The sequence below is a fragment of the Myotis daubentonii genome, chromosome 3, assembly GCF_963259705.1.
Source record: "Myotis daubentonii chromosome 3, mMyoDau2.1, whole genome shotgun sequence".
Taxonomy (NCBI): domain Eukaryota; kingdom Metazoa; phylum Chordata; class Mammalia; order Chiroptera; family Vespertilionidae; genus Myotis; species Myotis daubentonii.
This window is the reverse complement of record NC_081842.1, coordinates 182,351,342-182,374,253: the sequence shown is the minus strand read 5'-3', so window position 1 is coordinate 182,374,253 and position 22,912 is coordinate 182,351,342. Positions and strand designations below refer to the sequence as shown.

The following is a 22,912-nucleotide window of genomic DNA, read 5'->3' as shown; positions in this document are numbered from 1 at the left end:
GCCCTGCGGATCCTGACCAACATGGTCTGCATCCCTCTTGGTTCAGCCAGTGAGGGTGCCCCTGGGAGACTGGAGGGTGGAGGAGAGCCAGGGGTCCCCTGACTGGCTTGTGTCCCTTCCTCACCCTTCAGGCCTGAGGAAGTAAGGACCCACTGTCACTACTCGCAGCTTCTGCACTCTCCTCTGTGGTTTCTCTGCACCTTTGTAAATAGCCCCCTTATTGCATATACAATGGAATATTACTCAGTCATAAGAAAGTAAAATCTTGCCATTTGTGACAATATGGTTAGACCTAGAGGGAATTATGCTAAGTGAAGTCAGACAGAGAAAGACAAATGCAATATGATTTCACTTACATGTGGAATGTAAGCAGCAAAATAAATGAACAAGCAAAACAGAAACAGACTCATCGTTACAGAGGACGTTTTGACGGTTGCCGGGTGGGAGGGGGGGTTGGGAGACTGGCTGAAAAGGGGGAGGGACTAAGTACAAACTGCCAGTTTTAAAATCAGCCACTGGGTGTAAAGTACAACAGAGGAAATGCGGTCAATAATGTTGTAATAACGATGTATGGTGTCTATGGATACTGACTAGACTTATTGGGGTCATCATTTCATAAGTTATATATATGTGAGTGTAAAAACTATGTTGTACACCTGAAACTAATGTAATGGTATATGTAAACCTTAATTGAAAAATAAAAACTTTATTATAAATAAGTAGCCCCTTTATTTAACTCGTTTCAGATTCCTGGTTTCAGTGGGCTGTCTGCTGGTTCCTGCCGACCCCCAGTGACACAGTCCCTTCCAGCACTGTGTGCCTTCGAGCCGGTTCTTCGCCCAGATGGCGAGCTCCTGGAGGGAGGGGCCATGTCTGTCTGTCTGCGTGTCCATGAGGAGGGCGGCTCAGTGAAGACACTGGGAAACGTCCACCAAAGTCCCAACACTGCCACACACGTAGGGTTGGATGAATGGAATTGCAGCAAATTCATCCGCTCACTCACAGGCTTGCTCCCTCACGTATCCACACGCATGGAAGGCTCGTGTGCAGGCTCTGGTGGTGGCGGGGGGACAAGGGGACACTGCCCTCCTGGAGCTGGCACCAAAGTGAGGGGATCAGGCGTGAAGGGGCAAAAGCGAACAGAGCCGTCCCACCATTTCAGATGGTGACAGGTTCCACGACAGAAATAAAGTCAGCCCAAGGGGGAGCGGAGGGACAGGTGCGCTGTGACGATAGGTGGCCAGGGCCTGTGCTCAGAGAAGGTTGTGAAGGAGCCAGGCCAGGCAGTGCTCTGTGGGAGGACGGTCCACACAGAGGGACCAGAGACAGGCAGGCTGGGTGGGTGGGAACAACCTCCGGCTACCGAAGAACAGCAGGGAGCAGGGGCTGGGCAGGCTGAGTGAGTTGGGGGGCGGGGGGGGGGGACTCATAGGACATGGGGTGGGGACTTGCTTTCTTGTCAGGCCCCTTCCAGCTCTGGGATTTGAGGACTCCTCAGGGCAGCCCTGCCAGGCCCAGCCTCCAGCCAACCACTCCCTGAAGGTCCTGTGTGGGGTGCTCTCCGCATGTTCTCTTGGTCCTCACAAGGACCCGATGAGGACAGTCCTTCTATCCCCATCCCACACAGAGAGACACTGGGGCTCAGAGAGGTTGAGCCCCTGCCCAAAGTCACACAGAGTCAGGCAAAGAGCTGGGAATGAGCCCAGGTCTGTCTGACCAGCAGTGAAGGTGTTTTCCCAGGGCCAGCTCATCCATTGGCCAAGGACTTCCTCATCAGTGACCTCGGCCCTCAGAGACAGGCTGGAAGGAGGACCCGAGCTCCCAGCTGGGGGTAGGCATGTCCCCAGGCCACAGAGATGATGAGGAAGGAACTGGGGTTCAACCTGCCTCTTTACACAGCCCCCCACTCTCTGAAAAGGGGAAGTTGGCAGGTGAGCGGGAAAGCTGTGCCATGCTCACCAGACACTCTCCCAGGGCCAGGGCGTGCAGGCTAATGGGCATCATCGCAGACCTCTCATTTCTAACAGACACTGCGCTGTCACAAAGACTGTTATTTCCTGCGGCGCACATGGGATAATCAGCATGCTGGCTGCCCGGAGGGCAGGGAATGGCAGTACCTGGGCACGTTCGTGAAGAGAAAACCACCCTCTCCCTCTCAGCCATCCTGGTTCTTTCCCAACCAGACACAGCTGTGATGTTTGAGAGCATCTGCCCGGGGTCCCAAGAGGACCCCAGCTCTCTGCATAGCGCCCAGCTCGGGGAAGAACTGGCTCCTTTCAGACCAGCTTCAACATTTCATAGCCATGTCATCTTGGGCACAGCACTGTCCCTCCCCAAACCTCAGTTTCCATATCTGTGAATTGGGTTAAGTGAGTGAGATGCCAGGCCCATCTTAAACACCAGCCTCATGGTGGGGCTTAGGAGGCGGTAGCTATGACAGTGACAGCGCTGGAGGTGATAATGGTGCTTCTCACAGTTTGCAAATAGGGAAAATGAGGCCAGAGAAGGGACTCACACAGCAAGTCAGTGGCAAAGCTGGGCCAAGAACTTGGGCTCCCAGGCCTGGCTTTTGCATGGTCAGTGGTAACTGAGTTTTATTGCATCCTTCCTGGGCACTGCTGTGGTGATCTCACTTAGCCCCCACAATGAACTGATGCAGAGGGTTATTATCATAGAGGTGAGGTACCTTGCCCCAGGCGACACAGCTAGCAAGTAGTGGAACCCTGGTGGTCTGGCCGCAGAGCCCAAGCTCTGGCCTCCGGCGGTGACCCTTGAAGACCAGCAGCTGAGAGTCCAGATGGAGGCCCCCACTTTCCCACGTGTGCATGTCCACACACACAACCACACACTCAGCTTCGACAACGAGGCTCTGCACAGGCTGGGCTATTGTCTCCCCCACCGTGATGAGCTGACAGGGACAAGGCCAGTCGGGCCCACCTGTCTCAGGTCCCACCAGCTGTACCCCGTGGGTTCTGGAGGGCAGAACCTGGGGGTCACCCACAGAGAGCATCTGGCGTGTGCCCAGTCCTTCCAGACAGGGAAACAGGCCCAGGTGGTTTGTGAAGTGTTCACAAATGCAGGCTGGTGACGGCAGCTTGGCTCAGCGGCTGGAGGGGGCTGAGAGTGAGAAGCGGGTGGGAGGGACCGAGGGAGGGGGCCTCTGTTTCAATACCCCGGTAGCAATCAAGGCTCTCTCCTGCCGTCACAGTCATTACCCGGACAGACCTCCCTAGCGCATCCTGTTGCTGCATCCTCACAGCAGGCAGGCTATCTTCTCTGTACTTTGGGAGTGGAGATATCAAGGCTCATAGAATCAGAGTGACTTGCCCAGGCTCACACAATGAATAAGAAAAACTTGAACTTGAACCCAGTTCTTCTAATGTCTAGGCAACTCTTTCCCTTCATTTCTTCCATTGATGGCTCTCTTCTCTCTAGTTCTTTACTCTGCAACTTACCCAGGCACCTGCCCTCCCCATCCCTGATTTTGCTACCCCGCCATAAGCACCTTGGAGCAGTGACTTCCTTGATGTGTTGACTATTTTGTGCCCAGAGCCTGTCACAAAACAGACACAAAGCTGGAAACCAGTGGGTGTTTGCTGGGTTGTTGAAAGAATTGTAATTGGACTACAGCTTTTTAAACTGGGATCAGTGGTCAGCTTGGTCAACGTGGAGATTTCTGCTATTGTGGAAGGACTTAATTGAATGATTATTATGCAAATATAAAGGTGAACAAGGGAAAGTATTGTATTATAAATGCATTTTTTATTTCTTTTTCATTAACAAGACTGCTCCACTTCTTGGTATGAAGAGCTCTGAGGAGGTATGTGTCAATTCCTCGGGTCTTCTCACAGGGACCCAGCCCCTGCTCCTGTGGTGAAACTTAGAAAAATGTGAGTGGACTGGAGTAGCTCTGAGTAGACTGGAGTAGCTCTGAGTAGACTGGAGTAGCTCTGAGTGAAGTCCAATGGCAGGAGAAGGTCCAGAGGGCTCCATGAGGACTCATTTGCAGGGGAAGGGTGGTTTGTGATCCCAGCTCAACATCAGGGGTGAGGAGGACAGTGACACACAGGACTTCAATCAGCGTTTCAGTCAAGGATCAAAGCTATTTTAGGAAAAACGTCAACACCACACCAGTCCCTGCCCTCCAACCTCACTGCGAAGCACAGTGTGGGTCTGCCCCAGGTTCATACCGGGATCTGACCCAGCAGGGCATCGCCACCTCGGTGGGCAGGCATCCACCAGGATACACACAGTCAGTCTTCAGCGGGAACACCATGTGGCAGGGCCCGAAACGACAGTGCTAGGTGGGGTTTCTGCTCCCTCTCTGTGTTGTGGAGTTTGGAGGCGGGACTGGGCTGCGTTAGACAAAGTCCTCAGGGTTCTTGGGTCAGTTTGGGAGAGTGAAGGCCCCTGGACGGATGCTGAACTTCCTGCTAATGAAGAGTTGGGGTGTGTGATTAGTTGGAAAAATAAGAGATGCCCTTATTTGTACCCCGAGTTGGTGAGATGCTCTTACAAGTTACAGGACCAGTCAGCGTTATCCACTCTGTCTCTAGCAACAGTAACACACCCAGTTCTTTTATATTTTTGAAATTAACAGCAGCAGTTGCATACACTGTGTTGTTACATACACATGCATGCCAAGCTATAGTTCACAAAGCTCTTAGCCATTCAGGCTCTTCTCTGAGCCTCCTGCCAGCCTGTGAGGTAAGCATGGCCGAGTGGTGGTCCTTAGGAGGCTCAGGCTCAGAGAGGGACTGTGACTTGCCCATGGTCACCAACAAGTTGTGAGGCCCGGTCCCGCCCCTGTTGTAGGGTTTCCAAGCTGCCCCCTGGGGGGGGGGGCAGGTGCCAGGCCCCTACCTGGCCTGCTCACAGCAGCATCAGGACCACGATGGCCATGACCATGAGGACTCCGGCCAGGATGCAAAGGCCCAGGAAGACAATGTCACTGGTGTCCTGGGCCACCAGGGCCACAGGGCTCTCCAGCTCCTCCGCCTCGTCGCTGGGTGGTGCTTCCTGCAGGTGCTCGGCCGTGGCAGCGTAGGGCCCAAGCCAGTCGGAGCCGGACAGCAGGTGCACAGAAGCCTCCTTGCGCCGGGGCTCACAGAGGACCTCGTACTGGTGGATGTCCTGCCCACTGGCCGAGAAGTCGATGTACAGTGTGCTGACGATCACTGAGGTGTTGTTCCTTCTCTGTGTGGGTCACAGGGGTCACTCACACCTGAAGGGGCCCAGAACTAACCCTGTCCCCCTAGACATGTGGGGACTCGGTACCCAGGGGCAGAACCAGGAGCCCAGGCTCTGTCCCAGCTTGGCCACTGACTCCCTTCCCCCCTGTAGAAGTTCACTATGAGGGTGTCTGGAAGGACAGTATCAGATTGGATGGGCCAATATTTGCTTTGGCTTCAGAGAGGCAGGTCTATGACAGATAGTGACAGTAATCACGGGGACATCCGCCAAGTTCTAGGCTTTGTATCTTAAGGGCATGTAATTCTCACAACCCTCTTTTATTCGTACCATTAACATCCCCACTTTACAGGTGAGGAAACGGGCCCAGAGGTTAAACCCCTTGTCTGGTCGCACAGCACACAAGTGACAGGGAACATATTCTCACCCAGATCTGCCCAATCCTTTATCAGAACATGGAACCGCACAGTTTCATCTCCCTCCCTCGGCAATTTACAGATGTGAGTACTGAGGCCTGGCAAAGGCAGTAGCGCCCGGAACTAGGTCCGGAAACCAAGGCTCCTGCCTCCCAGATGGAAACTCTGTCCCTGCTGTTATGTGACCTTCCTTCTGGAATCTTTTCTCCTACTTATGTCTGCAGCGATTGTGTGTCCCTGCTGTGGAGCCCCTGGTCACCACGGTGGCACCACCTTAAGGTTGGGAAGAGGTTGGCACAGTGTTGCCCTCCCAACCCCCACGGATGAGGAAGGCAGGAATCAAGCTGCCCTGAGATGGTGAGGTGCTCAGGCGGGGACTGGGGGCAGTATTTATTTATTTTTAAACATATTATTTGATTTCAGAGAGGAAGGGAGAAGGAGAGAGAGTAGGAGAAACATCTATGATGAGAGAGGATTGCACGCCCCCCTCCACACCCCCCCCCCGCCACACCAACCCCCCCCCCCCACTGCCACCGAGAATCCAACCTCAACCTCCTGGTTCATAGGTCGATGCTCAGCCACTGAGCCACGCAGTGGGGCAGGGGGCAGGATTTAGATGGGCAGACTAATGTGATCTGCAGTGGAGCAGGGCTGGGGGGGGCGGGGCTGCAGTGATGCAGGGCTACACTCCCACCCACCCTAACTCTGCAGCAGCCATACACTCTTCAGGTTGCCCAACTGCCCCTGCCCAGGGGTGGCACCTTTGAGATGAGGCTTCTAAGAACCAAAGCTGCCTCAAACAGAGCGAGCAGCATGAGAAGTTCCATCACTGGACACTTGAGAGAAGGGAGTTTTGTAGACCAGGTGACCTTGAGGGTCTCTCCCAACTCTGGTTCCCAAAGGCCCTGAGTCCATTTCCCCAAGGAGCCTTGGCATTTGTGCCCTCAGCCTGTCAGGGGCCACACACTCTGAAGAGGATGTTGTCCTGGATTTTTGTAACAGAATCAGGACACGGAGCCAGAAAAAGGACCTGAGAGGGGAAGGGGACCCGCAAAGGGCCGCAGTGCATCTCCATAAGGAAGGTAGGAAAATCATACGATGGGGAGCGGGAAAGGTTTTGATGAGTGAGAGGCCGAGGACGGAAAGGCCGCGCGAGATGTTACAGCTGTGAAATCAAGGCTGCGATGTTTTCTGCGGCGCACAGAAAGGCTGCCACGGCTCCTAGCCCTGGGAGCCATGCACCCCGAAAGCCGCTCAGTGCGGACACTGCTGCTCTTGTCTAAGCTCTAAAAGCCTTACACTAAGAATCCGCGAGACTGAGGTTCCCTGCTTCTGTTTCCATGATACCGACTCCAGGACTCTATGATTCCACGGTTCTATGATTCTGAAGTCCCACGTTCTGGTGCTGGTTCCGTGACTCAGACTCTGCTTGTGAGTTCCTCCTCCTAGATTACACAATTCCTTGTTTCTATAATTCCTTGTCTCCATCACGTCATGGTTCTGTGGAACGTGTCCTGCCCCAAGATAACCCTGGGGGATTTGGGTCATGGAGTAGGGGTATGGGCAGATTATCTTAGCAGCCAACACTACCCCCCCTCCCCCCCCCCCCCCCCCGCCGGCTTTCCTTCTCTCAGACCAAAAGGCTGTGGCTGCTGGGAGGCAGGGGAAGCAGGAGTGGGCTGGAGGGGCTGGAGGGCAGGTAGCATACATTCGGCTAATGTTGGGGGTGGGGCGTACCGTTTGCTGGAAAGCATGTGATTTCTGCCAGGCCAGTCTGGCAAATCCCCAGATGCCAAGGCTGGCGGGGGGGGGGGGGGGGTCGCCCTGAGAGAGGCCACTGTTCCTTCTCCGCTCCCCCCGCCTGGCCTGTCCCTGAGGATGCAAACACCCAGGGTGCTTGGGGCACTGCTCAGCGGCTCTGAGCCCCAGCCTGGGTTTAAGGGTTCCAAAATGCAAGGATCGTGGAAAAACTTCATTTGCAAGCCTCACTGCCTTTGGAGGGAGGTGGGTCCTGTGACTTGAAGGGCCCTTTTGTTTTGTGGAGCCCGGGGAGGATTGGCTCATAGGGCTGGGGGAGGGGCGGCAGGGGCGGCAGGGCTCCCCCAGCTCTGCCTGTGGAGGGGCGAGGCCTGGGTGGCCCTGGACAGCAGGAAGGCCTCCAGGGATGCTCAGCCATAGGGCCCGTGGGAGGAGCCTCCAAAAGGGGCTTTTGGTTGGGGCGGGTGAGCCCCCTTCTCTGTCTCCCTTATCTGAGCTCTTTGTTGTGTCTACACTGAGCAAGTTTGCTGGGGTAAAGCCAGGAGGGGCTGAATTTTGTACCCAGACTTGTGCCGCCACCGGAGCCAGGAAGAGAAGCTGCGTTCTCAGGAATGGCAGCTGCCTTTCAGCCGCGGTCAGAGCACCTCGGCCACGCCTGCCCTCCCCTCTCCAGCCCCTACCTGCGATTCAGTGCCGCAGGTGTCGAAGCGGGCCTGGATCCGGAAGGTGCCGCCGACGTCCTGGGCAGCACAGCGCCGGCTGCCCAGGTAGACCTGGGTCTGCCCCAGAGGAGCCAGCGCCTGCGTGGAGATCAGGATCTGGAAGTCCATGCGGGAGCAGCTCACGTTCATGGGCACAACTGGGGACAGGAGGAAGGAGCTGGAGGCCTTAGGGGCAGGCACTCTGACTCCCACCCCCCAAACTCCCACCCACGGGTGGCGAATGGGAACTCTGAGCCCACAGGGGGAAGTTCTATGCAGTCCTATGGGGAAGTTCTATATGCATCACTCCATGTAACTCCATCAGACAATGCGCTGCCCATCAGACACCATGCCTGCATCTGAGCGTCCTCTGAGCCTCACACAGAGCTTGGCAAGCACAGTGGGTGCTGAATGAATGAATGATTGATTGAATGAATGAATGCATATTCTTAATCATGATAAAAGCTATTGTTTGCTGATTACTTCGCCATGTGCCAGGCAATTCATTCATCGGTTAACAAATATTTATGGAGGACCTACTATGTGCAGGCACTATTCTAAGCACAACAGATACAGAAATGGAGGGGGAAACCCAGCCAGACATCCCTGCCCCCTTGGAGCTTACACTGTGGCCCTGCAAGGGGACAATAAGTATGTAAAATACACTAAGCGTCTGAGTGGTCTGAGGGCAAACCAGGCAAAGAATAAAGACAGCGCAGAGTGTGGGGGCTGGAAACTGGTGAAGAAAGCACTCTCCCCCCAACCCCCACGATGACCCAGGAGGGGAATGTGACTAAACCCCCCCTACAGCTCGGGGAGCGAAGCTCTGGAAGGTGAAGCTGTTTGCTGTGGTTTATTGGGATCTTAACCATCCAGCCTGCAGGATTCAGAGGCCCTGATGTCTTCACCCCCCCTGGGGCCCCCTGCTCCCTCCCGGCCAGGACGGTGCGGCTCCAGTGCTGGGTCTGTGCAAGCACACACGTGTGTGTGTGTGTGTGTGTGTGTGTCTCTCTGTGTGTGTGTGTGTGTGTGTGTGTCTCTGTGTGTGTGTATGTGTGTGTGTGTGTATGTGTGTGTGTCTGTGTGTGTGTGTGTGTGTGTGTGTGTATGGGGCAGTGCCTGCTGGGGCAAGTGTAGGAGAAAGCAAGGGGGTGACTGGTGGGAGGAGAGGGAAGGTGCTGGCAGGAGCGGCCTGGAACTCTCAACGCCTCCCCGGGAAATGCCTCAGACATATTTCAGCCTCTGGTGTCTGGGCAGCCGGGATTTATGGGCCCGCCGTCTCCCACGATGATCTCGGTGGCGCTGAACTGTGTGTCACCTCTGATTGATGCTGGGCTGTCCTCTAGCCCGGAGGCCGCCGGCAGCCTGGGCCACATCTGGCGCCTTGCCCAGCACGAGTGCCCCTGTCTGACCCTGGGCTCCCACCAGACCCGGGAGGGAGGTGGGGTGGGGTGGGGTGGGAGTGGGGCTCCTGCCCCTGAGCAGGAGCCAGGATTACAGCTGCCCACCCTCAGTCTCTAAGGCACCAAAGCAGAAGGGGCTTGTCCGAGATCTCCGGACCTGGGAGAGGGCCCAGGCCGGAACCAAGACTATGGGAGCCGAAAGGGACTTTAAAGGTCCTTCAGCCAATGTCCTCATTCTACAGGTGGGAAAACTGAGACCCCCACCCCCGGCGCCCCCAGAGAGAAGGCGACGTGCCAGCCAGCTGTGGCAGAGCCCGTGGCACCTGGCTCTCCAGAGTACAATCTGAGAAGGGGATCCCTCTAACCCGGGACAGTTCCCTTCTCCCAGTTCAGGGATGGAGCTGACGGAGGCCCAGAGAAGGTGGGTCTGCCCAGCCCACCTCTCTGCCACTAGGGGCTGCAGCTCTGCTGTTTCCTTCCGCCAACTCCTCTTGCCTCTGAGGTAAGGAGAGAGGAAAGATCTTTCTAATGACGAGCAGGCCTGAGGCACGCGACAGAAAGAAATCCACCTTCAGCAAGGACGTCCTCAGAGCCGGGCTCTCTGACCTGTGTCACCGCATTGCATCTTAATGGCTGCCTGTCTGGGGCGTTCGTCAGCCCCTTTTACAGATGAGCCCAGATGCGGACGGATGGTCAGTAAGTGGCAGCATTTGGTTGTTGGCCCCGGTCTGTCCGAGCCCAGCTGTGGGCCCCCTCCCTGGGGCCCGGCTCAGCCACACAGGGGGGCAGGGGAGCGAGTTCTAGTCTTGGCTGTGCCACTCTCTGCCCGTGCGGCCGCAATGAAGGCCGGCCCTCTCTCCGCACCTTTGTTTCCACACCTGCACAGCAAAGAGCTTCCGCCGGGTCAGGCAGAGGGCAAAGCGGGTCCAGGACACAGGCATTTCTGGACCCGTGGCCCAGGGAATCCTGCTGAGAGGGGAGGAGTGGTGAACACGGTCAGCTGGCAAATCTAACTGGCACTTTGGAAGCTGGAAAAGCTGAGTAGCAACTTTCCCGGCCTCCTCTGCTGTTAGGCCTGGCCACCTGACCAAGCCCAAACCAATGAGACCAAGAAGAAATCTTTTGACGGCTTCTGAAAATGATGTTGCTTTCCTGATAAAAGGACATTTGTGGCTGGCACCTCTCCTACCTCGTCCAGCCTTGAACATGGGTGTGATGCCTGGAGCTGTGGCAGCCATTTTGCAGTAATGAGGCCAAGAGAATCCAGAGAAGCTGGGACAGGTTGAGTCCCTGAACCAACACAGGAGCTGCCTGACTCCAGACTTCTTGTTAGGTGATGAAAACAAAAGCCATTTGTTCAAGCCACCGTCAGTCAGGGTTTCTGACTCGAGCCAGGCTTGTCGGCTTCTATGTGGTTACACCAATTGCTTACCATAAATAATATTACCATATTTTATATTACCTCTGGATAGAGGATCAAGATCAAGAGAGGCCAGAGGCCCACGGAGGGAAGAGCCAGATGAGAAGGGATGAGGGATTGCAGAGTTGGAAGCTGGAATCAGCACGGGCCACACTGGTGCAGGCTCAAAGGTCCCAGAGGAGGCGCTGGTGGTGGTGGGGGGAGGGGGGGGCCGGGAAGAGGATAGGGAAGCCAGTTCGTGGGATGGAGGAAGGAGGCTGCAAAGACCTGGGACCCCAGCCCCGCCGTCCCCTCCAGCACGCCCGCCCCTGCGCCCCGCTGACCTCCAATGTAGGCCACAGAGAAGCCCCTGCGGGAGGTGCTGCGGTCCGCGTGGAGCAGAAGCAGGAGCTGGTTGCGGCTCGAGGTGACCGGTGGCGGCAGGTGGCGGCCACACCAGCTCCCCAGCAGGGGTGCCTCCTCGCTGGCCCCATCGAAGGCTGCCAGGTGGTCGAAGTCACAGGTCTTGGTCAGGCTGTTGGGCCCTTCCAATTCCAGGTCCAGGAAGAACACCTTGACCCGGTAGCCAGGAGGCAGGCGGATGGTCCAGTGGCACCGGACGTTGTTGGGGTAGGAGCTGGGGTACTGTGGGCTGGAGAAGTTGCCCCGCACGGCCGTGTACACCTCCTGGCATTCCCCTGCGGGGGGGGGGGGGAAGGAGCAATGGTGAGAAGGATGGGGACTGTCGCTTCCTACAGCTACAGTTTGAGCCACAGTCACTATAGTGGTCACAGCACCACCCTGGTAGATTGTGGGCACCATGGCCAGAAAACCAGGCAGTGGATCCCAAAGCCTGCGTTAGCCTGAAGCTAGCTGAAAGCCAGGACTCTCATTCCTGTCGGCGCTCCCCTTCATGAGTGTTGGCTCTGTTAGGAATTCAAGAACAGGCCCTCATACCTGTCCTCAGAGTGGAGTCCAAACTGGGGCATGACAATGGTGTTCATGACCGGACCTTGCCCCTTTTCTCACTGCCCCTCACCCACCCTACCTTCCAGCTAGGACTGCAAGCACAGTGAACCCTCTCTGGCCTCCAAGCCTTTGCACATGCAGATCCTTGTGCTTGGAACACCCTTCCCTTCCTTCCGCCTCTGGCTAACTCCTTCGGAGCACTGCCTAATCCTCTCCTCTTCCCGGCTGCCATCCATGATTCTTACTGTCACGGTCTGTTTCCTTTTCCATCTCCTCCTCTGGATGGTGCACACCCAAGGGTTCATTCATTCACTTTACTAACAGCTAATTGAATACCTACCACATGGCAGGTGCAAAGATAAGCCCATAGGAACTCGCAGTCAGGCAGGGGAGACCGACAGGCAACCCACACACAGAAGTGGTGTGTTAGAGCCTTGCTAACACTTCTGTAAGGAACTGAAGGCGGGGATTGATTCTGGGTGAATCAGGAAGGCTTCACAGAGGAGGTGGCATGTTTATGCCTTGGCATCGGCCAGGCAGGAAAGGCTGTGCGAGAGCATTCCAGGCAGCGAGAGGGCAGAAAGCTCGAAGCCCAGAGGCAGGGCAGTGTGCCCGCTCCCCCCACACGCACGCTGGGGAGGCAGCAGCCCAGCACGCACAGGCCCTCCTACCTGAGAAGTAGTAGGCCTTGAAGCCCCGGCCTCCGATGTTAAAGTCGGACTTGAAGACCACCTGCAGCTCGTGGCCCCGCGACACCAGGGTGGGGGGCCTGGCGCGGCCACAGTAGTGGTGCCCGCGGGCGGGGCCCGGCGCCCCCAGCACAGCCACGTAGTCATAGGTGCAGTCCGCACTGCCCTCCACCTGGAAGTCCACGAACACCAGCTTGACGGTGGCGGGGCCGGTGGCCCGGATCACCCAGCGGCACTCCGCGTTGTTGGGGTAGTTGCTGGGGTACTCGGGGCTGGTGAGGACCCCCGACAGGCCCGTCAGGACGCCACCACACACATCTGTAAGCGAGCCCGGTTGAACCAATCTTTCTCCTTCCCCGTGGATCCCCTCCCAAGGGAACCCACACCCGCAACATGCCACTCCCACGGGCCTGGGCACCTGGTTGCCATCCACCGAGCACTTGCCAAGTGGCAGGCACAGGCCGGGGCTTAGCACCCGCACCACCTTTGTAAACGGTACCATCACCCTGTGGGGGATGTGCGGGGGTTCGGGTTAGTTTCCCACCTTACAGTCGAGAAGGTGGAGCCCCAGGAAGTTTGGGTTCACCTGGGCTCTGAGACAGGATTTGAGTTTACGTGGGAGACACGGGGTCCCTGTGTGGGGAGTGAGGGACACTAAAGGGAAGGGGAGGGGAGGCGGCCACTGATGGGTCTTGCCAAGCCAGCTGCGGAGCCCTGTGGGGAACTCTGGGGAGCCGTGCAAAGCACACGCCTCAGAGCGGTGTCCCTAAGAGTAGGGAAGTGGGGTGTTCACACACCGACTCCCGGGAGTCCAGGCTGAGGGCTGCCGGGGTAGAGGTGACCAGCAGAGCTTCACAGAAAGCCCTCAAGCAAAGAGAAGAGGAGGTTGGCAGGAGTCGTTCTGGCAAGGCCCAAGGGACATGGGCAGGGTCCTGGCAGCAGGTCACCGGTCTGGTAACGTGGAAAACGGGTTGACTAACTGCAGAGCCTGTGCACGTGACCTTATGATGTTCACTGTCCCCTCCTGCCGGGCCAGTAGGGTACAGAGGCTGAGATGCCTGAGTTCAGAAATGTTATTAAACCTCCCTAGCAGGTGAGGAAACTGAGGCTTAGAGAGAGGATCTGATGAAGCAGAGATAGGCTTGAAGTCTGAAGACAGGTGTCCTCCCGACTCTGCCTCAGATTAGCTGTGTGACCCTGGGCAACTCATTCAGCCTCTCTGAGCCTCATGGGAATATTGGAAATCATAAGACCTGCCCAGCCTGATCTACTGGCCTCAGAGGCATGCCCAGCCTGAGAAGGTGTACTGTGACCAATACAACCAGGAGATGGTTGATGAGGAATGCTGGGACTAGCTGGGGGGCCCCAGCTGGGAGGGGCACCCTCGGATGTATTTCCTGGGACTCCAGAATCTCGCCCCAGGGCTGTGTGGACCGAGTACTGTGCTGAGCAGCTAAGGACCTCACTTCGGAGCTGTGTGACCTTGGGAAGGCACCGTCTCTCTCTGGTCTCAGATGTATTGTTTGTGAAATGAGAGGACAGGTTTGACAATCTGTGAGGTCCCTTCCAAGGCTAACACCCTCGTAGACTCTTTGAGCTTGTGCTCCGGGGCGCCCCAGTGGCCGTCTGGAGCAGCCTTTGACAGGCAGCTGGTGCGAATTTCATCCTTATGCTGCATTCAAATCATGTTTTAATGCTGTGAACGGCAGAGTCCACAGTTACGTCTTACACGTAAAAATTTAACTCATTGGAGGCCACAAATACTGACTGACGCCTTCGATGATTGGCTTAAAATAAGCAAATGTTAAAAATATGAGCTTATGCCAAAACCGGTTTGGCTCAGTGGATAGAGCGTTGGCCTGGGGACTGGAAGGTCCCAGGTTCGATTCCGGTCAAGGGCATGTACCTGGGTTGCGGGCACATCCCCAGTAGGAGATGTGCAGGAGGCAGCTGATCGATGTTTCTCTCTCATCGATGTTTCTAACTCTGTATTTCTCTCCCTTCCTCTCTGTGAAAAATCAATAAAATATGTTAAAAAAAAAAAAAAAAAAAAAAAAAAAAAAAAATATGAGCTTACAAAATAAATGCACACCCTAAAATGCCACCTTTATCTCTCATATGTCAGGGATTAACATAAGATTCCACTTGATAAAAGGATACTGCTGTTTTAAAAAACAGCCCATGGTATTATGACTTGGATAGCTAAACATTCTGAAAATCTAAGGGTCTAAGGTTCCAAAACTGCTATTAAATCAGTCTGTGATTCTTGTGTTTTAGCAGCTACAATTCTCTGCCTCTAAAGCCAGAGAGAGCTGAGGCGCACCTGAGCCCCCCAACCCCACTGCTGTCGGCGGACTGTGTGCCAGGGGCCTCGGGTGGCCTAGCGCTCCCGTCCCATGGAGAAGGCGTGGCTTTGGCCTTGGGCGGAGGCAGGGGGTGAGTCTGTGCAGAAGCCTGGGGCAGGGCGATGAGTCCGGGAGGGAGGCCAGGAGAGCCAGGCCTCTGCGCCCTCAGGGACTGCGGGGCGGAAGGAGGGGGGGACCCCAGACCGAAGAGGCGAGTTGGGAAAGGCTCTGGGCCTGAGAGCCACCAGGTCCAAAGACCCTGTGCCCCTCCTGGAGGACCGCGGGGTGGGTGGGGCATGTGCATGTGAAGTAAAGGGGTGCCACAGAGGGGCCGCCGCAGTGACAGCATGGCGCCCTCCTGTGCCCGGATGCCAGGGCAGGGATAAGAGGGACAAGAACCAAAGAGCACGCGAGGCCTCGTTCCCGAGCACAGCGCGGCCTCCAGGCTCCCAGGAACAACGGAGGGAGGCCCGCGATGGCCGCCATGAAGATGGGAGCCCGCAATCCCGAGACTGAGCTACGAGAGCAGGGTCATCCGGGTTCTGGAGCAGCCTACCCCCCAAGATGCTGCGCCCCTGCAAGTCTCCCCCACCTCCACCCCAGGCCTCCCTCTGCACTGCGAGGCCCCCTTGCCTTTCTGGTAGCCTGCGGAGAAGCCGCGGCTGGCCACGTGCTTGTCGGAGTGGAAGATGACAGACATGATATGCCAGGAGGAGGTGAAGGGCGGCGGGGGCACCTGGCCGCAGAACCTCCCCAGCAGGTTGCCCTGGTCCCCCGCAGCCCCATTGTAGATCTCCAGGAAGTCGAAGCCGCAGGCGTCGTGGTATTCCAGGTCAAAGGCGTGGAAGGTGAGAAGGACCGAGGAGCCCTCGGCCACCACGATCAGCCAGCTGCACTCCGTGTTGTAGGGGTAGAGTCCGGGGAAGTTGGGGCTGGAGAAGTTTCCAGAAGGTGCTGAGAGCACTCCTCCACATTTGACACCTGGGGCAAGAGGGAGAATGGCTCAGAGTCAGCACCAGGGTCTCAGGTGGTGGGCCCAGCTGCAAAGCTGGGTTATGGGGTGGGAATTTTCATGCGCCGGGCCTCTAGTGATGTACATATTTGCTTATAGTTTTAAAAAGAAAACAATGGAAGGAAATGAATTATTCTCTGTCAGGGGAAGGAGGAAACAGGCATGACTGCTGGAACCCTACACATGCAAGTTGTTCTATCATTTTGACTATATAATTATGAATAATGTTCATATAATTTTTAAATTACAAAAAGTATTTAAGTAACCCTTAAATATCCCAAACTGAAAAACTTAACTATATATCTAGTTGAAGGCATATTCACGTGGAGAAAAATGACTTCCACATGACTTTGAGAGACTATTTTGACTGTGCATTCCTGGTGGAATAGATCCAAGAACAAAACCACAAAGAAATCATAAAGTATACTCAGCAGACTGACTATTAATGATAATAGTAAACACTGTCACTGTATTTATATATTGAAATAGAGCAAGTAGGCTGATGTCAATAGCAACGAAGGTTTCAGTGTAACAGAAGAGTGATACAAATACAAAGATTAAGGAAAACCCTGTGATCCTTAATTTGAATTGAAAACATAAGTATGAATTTAAGATTTTTAAATTTCTTTTTAGATTTTTTTTATTTCTAAAAAAATCATTTTCGAGTTCTGTTCACTAGAAAGGCCTAAAAGAAACAATGTTACAGTAATATTTTGCACCCTCTGCCGTAGATTAGGGTTATTATGTCCAACTAGAATGAGCCAGGGCTCCTTCGAGAACCAGTGGGTCCAGGACAGGAAATATACAAAATGCACTCGGGACATCTTGTCACACCAGAAAGCAAAGAAGCTTCCAGAGGCTGCTGGGAACGTGTCAAAGGCGCCCACCTGCAGGGCTCCACTGGCCGAACAGGGTACAATTTGAGCATCACAAGAGAAGAAAGATTGCAGTGGACTGAAACACATCAAATACATAAACATTCATGAATTCATAATACAACTCTAAAGAAACAAAAAAGAAACTCACTGATTTCCTTTAGTGGTTGCTGGAGCATAAATTCATTTTTTGGAAAATTAATATTTAGAGAAAGAATTAAGCATCTACTTTGCCCTTCCTGTTGTGGGCTGTATTTTGGGATAACCAAATAGCCGATGAAGGGACACTGTTATTTATAGTTGACTGCAGAAAGAATAACCATGTTAGGAAAATATAATTTTGTAAACCTTAATGAAATACTCATCTTCGATGTCTGTTCTAATCCCTGAGTAAAAAGGTAAATGAGGTTGGGTAAATAGGTATTCCCTGTAAAATTCTTTCAACTTTGCTATATATTTGAAAAATTTTATCATTAAAAAAAATGCCCAAAAAAGTCACTTTTAAAGGCAATAAGATGAAAAGGCAACCTATGGAATCAGTGAAAATATTTGCAAATCATACATGTAATAAGGGTTGAATATCCAAAATATATAAAGAATGCATACAACCCAATAGCAAAAACAAACGAAACGAAACACATCGTCAGATTTTAAAAATAGGCAGAGAAACTGAACAGACATTTTCCAAAGAAGACATACAAAGGGCCAACAGGTACATGGAAAGGTGCTCCACACCACAAACCTTCAGGGAGGTGCAAATCAAAACCACAACGACATATCACCTCACACCCATAAAAAACGGACATAATCAAAAGGACAAGAGCTAACAAGGGACGGCGAGGGTGTGGCGAGAAGGGAACCCTGTGCACTGTGGCTGGGAATGTAAAGTGGCGCAGCCATCACGGGAACATATGGAGGTTCCTCAAAAAGTTAACATTCGAACGACCGTATGATCCAGCAATCCCACTTCTGGGTATATGTCCAAAGGAAATAAAAACAGGGTATTGAAGAGTGATCTGCACTCCTATATTCACAGCAGCATTTATAATAACCAAGATATGGAAACACCGTAAGTGCCCATCAATAGATGAATGGATAAAGAAGATGTAATATATAAATATGTATACACAGAATAGAATTAAAATAAGGCCATTTTAGCCTGGCCCGTGTGGCTCAGTGGTTGAGCGTTGACCTGTGAACCAGGAGGTCATGGTTTGATACCGGGTCAGGGCACATGTCCAGTGTGGGGCATGCAGGAGACAGCCGATCAATGATTCTCTCTCATCATTAATGTTTCTATCTTTCTCTCCTCTCTTCCTCTCTGAAATCAATATTTTAAAAAAATAAAAAGAAGGCCATTCTCTCATTTGCAACATGGATGGACCTTGAAGACAGTCTACTAAATTAAATAAGACAGAGAAAGACAAATACTGCATATCACTTACATGTGGAATCTAAAAAAAAAAAAAAAAAGTCAGCCCTAGCCGGTTTTGCTCAGTGGATAGAGCGTCAACCTGCAGACTGAAGGGTCCCAGGTTCGATTCCGGCCAAGGGCACATGCCCAGGTTGCAGGCTTGATCCCCAGTAGGGGGCGTGCAGGAGGCAGCCAAAATATGATTCTCTCTCATCATTGATGTTTTTATCTCTTTCTCTTTCCCTTCCTCTCTGAAATCAATAAAAATATATTTAAAAAATAATAATTTTTTTTAAAAAGTCAATCCCGGGGGAAAGATCAGCATGTATATCTTTCTCTGTTAAGATATATTCTGAGATACTTATGGTGAAATAATATATCTGAGATTGGCCTTAAATTTGCCCAGATCCACCCCCCCCCCAACAAAAAAAATGGAGGTGGGTAGGATAGAAGAAACAAGACAGGCAGAATGTTGGTAATTGTTGAAGATGGTTGTTGGAGACATGGAGATGCATTATGTTATTTTCTCTACTTTGTGTATGTTTGAAAGTTTTTTAATTAAAGGTGAAAAAATAACCAACACCTTCTCAGTGATGCTTTCCCCAACAATGTAACCCTCCCATCCCTATACTCTTTCTCTGCCTTTTCTGCTACATTTTTCTCCATAGCACTCACCACCATCCAATGCACACTGCATATTTGACTTGTTTGGTTCATGGCTAGTCTCTCTCCACAAAAAGGTAAACTCTCTGAGAGCAGGAATTTTTTGTGTTTTGTCCTCTGCTGTATCCCAAGCACCTGGAATAGTACCTGGCATAAAGCAGGCGCTCAATACATATTTGCTGAAAGAATGAGTGAATGATCTTATAGCATCCTCACAATAGCCCCATAACATAGCCAAAGCAGGTGTTATTGACTCCATTTTACAGATGGAAAAACTGAGGCTCAGAAAGGGAAATTACTCGCTGTAGTTGTCATCTATTGTTTTGGTCTGCCCTAAGTCCATTTCTCCATCTCTTGCAGCAACACTCCTCCTCTTTTAGACACTGGCTCCCCTGCCTCCATGTGGTAACACCCCTGCCATAGGGGTTGACACATGAGCCAGCTGGGCAATCCTGGGGCTCCCACCACCACCCAGTGACTGGCTGCAAGGTGCCTGTGGTCTAGGTCAGGCCAGAGTCCTGCTGCAAAACAGCTGGAGGAGAACCCTGTCCTCCCTGGCCCCTGGGCTGGGAGTGAGAGCCCTGGGCAGGACCACGCTCAGGGCCCATGAGAAAGCTTGTCAGCACATGGCAAGAACCATGTGAAAAGTGGAAATGACCTTGAAGCCAAGATGTCCTGGCTGAAGGCATCCCTGAGTCCAGCTAAGTTACACTCCTGCCTCCTTCATTACAGAGCCAATACATTCCTCTTTTTGCTTCCACTCATTCAGGTTGGGTTTGTCACTCGCAATCAAAAGCTTCGTGAATAATACCGTTAAGCCCAGCCAGTGTGGCTCAGTTGGTTGAGCATTGGTCCCATGCACCAAGAGGTCACCAGTTCGATTCCCAGTCAGGGCACATGCCCGGGTTGTGGGCTCGATCCCTGGTAGGGGGTGTGCAAGAGGCAGCCGATCAGTGTAAGAGCGTCAACAATTTCTCTTTCCCTCTCCCTTCCTCTCTCTCTCAAATCAATAAGACCTTTTTTTTTTTCTTTTAATAAAAAGGAATACCCTTAAGCAAAGTTCCTGTAAGGGAAGACACACGCACGGAGCATGTGCCCTGTCCCAGGACTGTCCTGATTCAGAATGGGCCCCTCCCTGGGAGCTCACGGTGGGGAGGTGGGGGATGGGAGGGGGAAAGCCAGGCGAATGAGACAAAGTCCTGCAGGGTGATCGTGTCTGGCCACACAGGGCCCTGGGGTCCAGGGGCAGCGAGGCCAGCCTTGCTGGGGCCAGCACTATCAGAGGAGGGACAAGATTCACAGAGGAGGTGGTATTTGAGTTTGACTAGGGAAAATGAGAAGGTATGTTTGTCGGGAAGACTTGGAGAGAGGGAATGGCATGAGCAAAGGCTCAGACCCACCATCACTTCTGAGCCTCAGTTGTGCGTCTGTGAAATGGGGAGAATGACATCTCCCTTGCTGGGTAGCTGCGAGCTGTGATGGCATAAAGCCATGCAGGCCTGCAAGATGTACACCAGCTCACATCACCAGCTCTCTGTCTGCCGCGGGGTCAGGCCAGGGCGGGAACGGTGTCTGCTTCCTGCCTTTATGGCGGGGGTGGGTGGGGGGAGGACAGAGGGAGTCTGTCCAGTAGCTGTCCTTGTCCTTCCCCAGCCAGCCCACAGGACAGGAAAAGCCGTGACAGAGTCGAAGCAGGACTTCTATGGCCCAGGAGGCCTGGCACCACCATGAGTGAAGGCTTTGTCTTCCAGGACTCAGCCAGGCACCCTGACCCACAAGGTCACCCAAGGCCACCAAAGCCTGGGTACTGGAAAATGGGGACCACTAGCTCCTCCCACTACCCAGGCATGAAGTGAGACACCTGGTGCCCAGCCCATCTGTGCCACCAACTGGGTGACTGGAAAGATATGCTTCCTTCCTGAGTCCCCTCACCCCACCCCACCCCACCCCACCCTCGAAAGCCTGCAGGAAAATGAGGCTCCAATGGTGATTTGCTGAGCCCCAGCTGCATGCATACCCCTCGATGGTGAAACGGTATCACCTTCACCCCCCAGGCACCCACACAGCACTGGAAGGGCTACAGCCGTGCAAAGTGGCCTGGGACCGGCATGCTGGCAGAGGGCCTGGAGCTAAAGGAGGGAGCATCTGAGGATGATGCAGGGACCTGGAAGGGGTCCTGGAGGAGGTGGTGTTGGACCTTCGTCTGATGGATGAGCCAGATGCTCTAAGGGGCCCTCCAGGCAGAGGAGCCGAGGGTGAGAGCCATGAGGGCGAAGCATCTCTGGAAGGGGGTGTGACCCCGGGGGCGCAGGCACTGAGGCTGGAAATTACATGGAGCCAGAGCCAGGCTGCAGGGAGCCGAACGCCCGCCGTACGGAACTTTGATTTCACTTGGTCGGCAGGGGAGGGACAGGCTCTCAGGGGCGAATGAAGACTCCTTCCAGCAACAAACCTGCACTCGTTCTCTGAGCCATTCCCTTTGCCCTGGCAGCCATGCAGCCGTGGACAGCTTACTTAACCTCTCACCTTCAGGTTTTTCATCTGTAAAAAGGGGGACCAATACCCACCTTGAAGTCTGTTGTGAAGTTTAAATGCAATCATAAACGTAAAGCATCCAGCACATAGCAGGCACCCAGTCAATTCTCTCTTCCCCCATCTCAGAAGCTGATACATCCCCAACTCAGCCACCTTCCCAAAGGGTCCTCCTGCTTTCTGGTCCCCCTCCGAGAAACCTCCCGGGACCCCCGCTGCTGCCTGCCCACTCCTCTCCCCTCCTCCCCATTCCCGCCTGTCGCCAGGAGCTCCTACCTTTCATGGCTCGGGCCCTGGGGCCTGGGCCCAGCAGAGCCACTGCCAGCAGCAGACAGGACCCCAGCTCTGCCAGCATCTCCCCACCTGGGACCCTCACAAGTCTGCAGTCCGGGCAGGCCAGGAGCAGAGGGTCTGGAGCAGGGGAAAGTGAGGTGAGACTGAAAGGGCCTTCAAGTTAATGGTGGTGTGAATAATTCATCGGCGCCTCGAATTAGTAACCTGATCCCCAGGTGCTTCCTTCACTCCACCCAGAGGTGACGGATCTGGTGTCTCCCGGTTTACACGTTCTGAGATCTGCACTGGCCACCTGCATGGGGAAGGGAAGCCAGCTGGGGCTGGAAGGGAATTTGGGGGTGGAGAAAGGGCATGAGTCTGGGGCTAGACAGACTTCTATCCATCCCAGAACAGCCTCTAACTTGCTGGGTGACCTGGAACAAATCATCTAATTCCTGTAGGCCTCAGTCTTACCCATCTGTCCAGTGGGACCTTTCAGCCCTGCCAATAGGGTTGCTGTGGAAATGAAAGTGACAACGTAAGCGGATGCACAGAGTGGGTGCTCGCTACAGGTTTTTCCTATCTCCCGTTCACGGGGGACCTGAGGGCATCTCTAATTAGTGGGACAACGGGACAAGCGCCCTTCAGACACGCTTAGATTAGCTCAGAGGGAGAGCGAAGGAGGCGGTAGCGGGCAGCTGACGAGGGAAAAGTCTTCGTGGAAGAACGCGGCAGGGAGAACACACGGGATAATCACATTGTGCGGCCCCTAACGCCATCGGGGCCACAGTGTAAATTCTGGCCAAGAATAGTAAGTGTTCACTCCTTTATTGATCCACAGGCCTGGCCTGAACATCGTACGTGCCAGGCCCTGTGGTCGGAGCTCGGCTGCAGAAATGCCCTCCACGGCTCGGTGTCTAATTCCTCCAGGAGCCCTATTTGGTTCCGTTCAGCCCAACACGCATCTCCTAAGCTCCTCTGCTCAGAGCCTGCACCAGGCACGGGGCCTCGGGGGAAAGGGCACATTCCCGCCTCCCAGTGAGGAGCCTGGGCTCCGGTCAGACAGACAAGGTCCGAGTGCTGGCTCTCCCGCCCTCTGCCGGGCGGAGGGAGCCGGGAAGTCACCTGACCTGCCCCGGCCCGGCCTCCGACTGGGCAGCAGGCGGAAGCAGTGGCCTGCAGGCTGCTGGGAGCCTTCGATGAGATCGTGTGTGGGAAGACTTCTCCAGTGCCTGGCTCCGTGCTCAGGAGCGAGTATGATTTTTATTCTTCA

General features: G+C 54.0%; 1 protein-coding gene across 1 annotated transcript; it reads right to left on the bottom strand.

The window, feature by feature from the left end:
• Nucleotides 1-3,933: 3,933 nt before the first annotated feature.
• On the bottom strand, nucleotides 3,934-21,721 carry CDCP2 (CUB domain containing protein 2). Its single transcript, XM_059689447.1, has 7 exons — nucleotides 21,643-21,721; nucleotides 15,504-15,851; nucleotides 12,508-12,843; nucleotides 11,212-11,565; nucleotides 8,045-8,223; nucleotides 4,864-5,196; nucleotides 3,934-4,433 (listed from the first exon to the last, which is right to left on the bottom strand). Exons 1-6 carry the CDS (start codon nucleotides 21,719-21,721, stop codon nucleotides 4,873-4,875), a joined length of 1,620 nt encoding a protein of 539 aa, XP_059545430.1. The 3' UTR covers nucleotides 3,934-4,433; nucleotides 4,864-4,872.
• Between the last annotated feature and the right edge of the window lie 1,191 nt (nucleotides 21,722-22,912).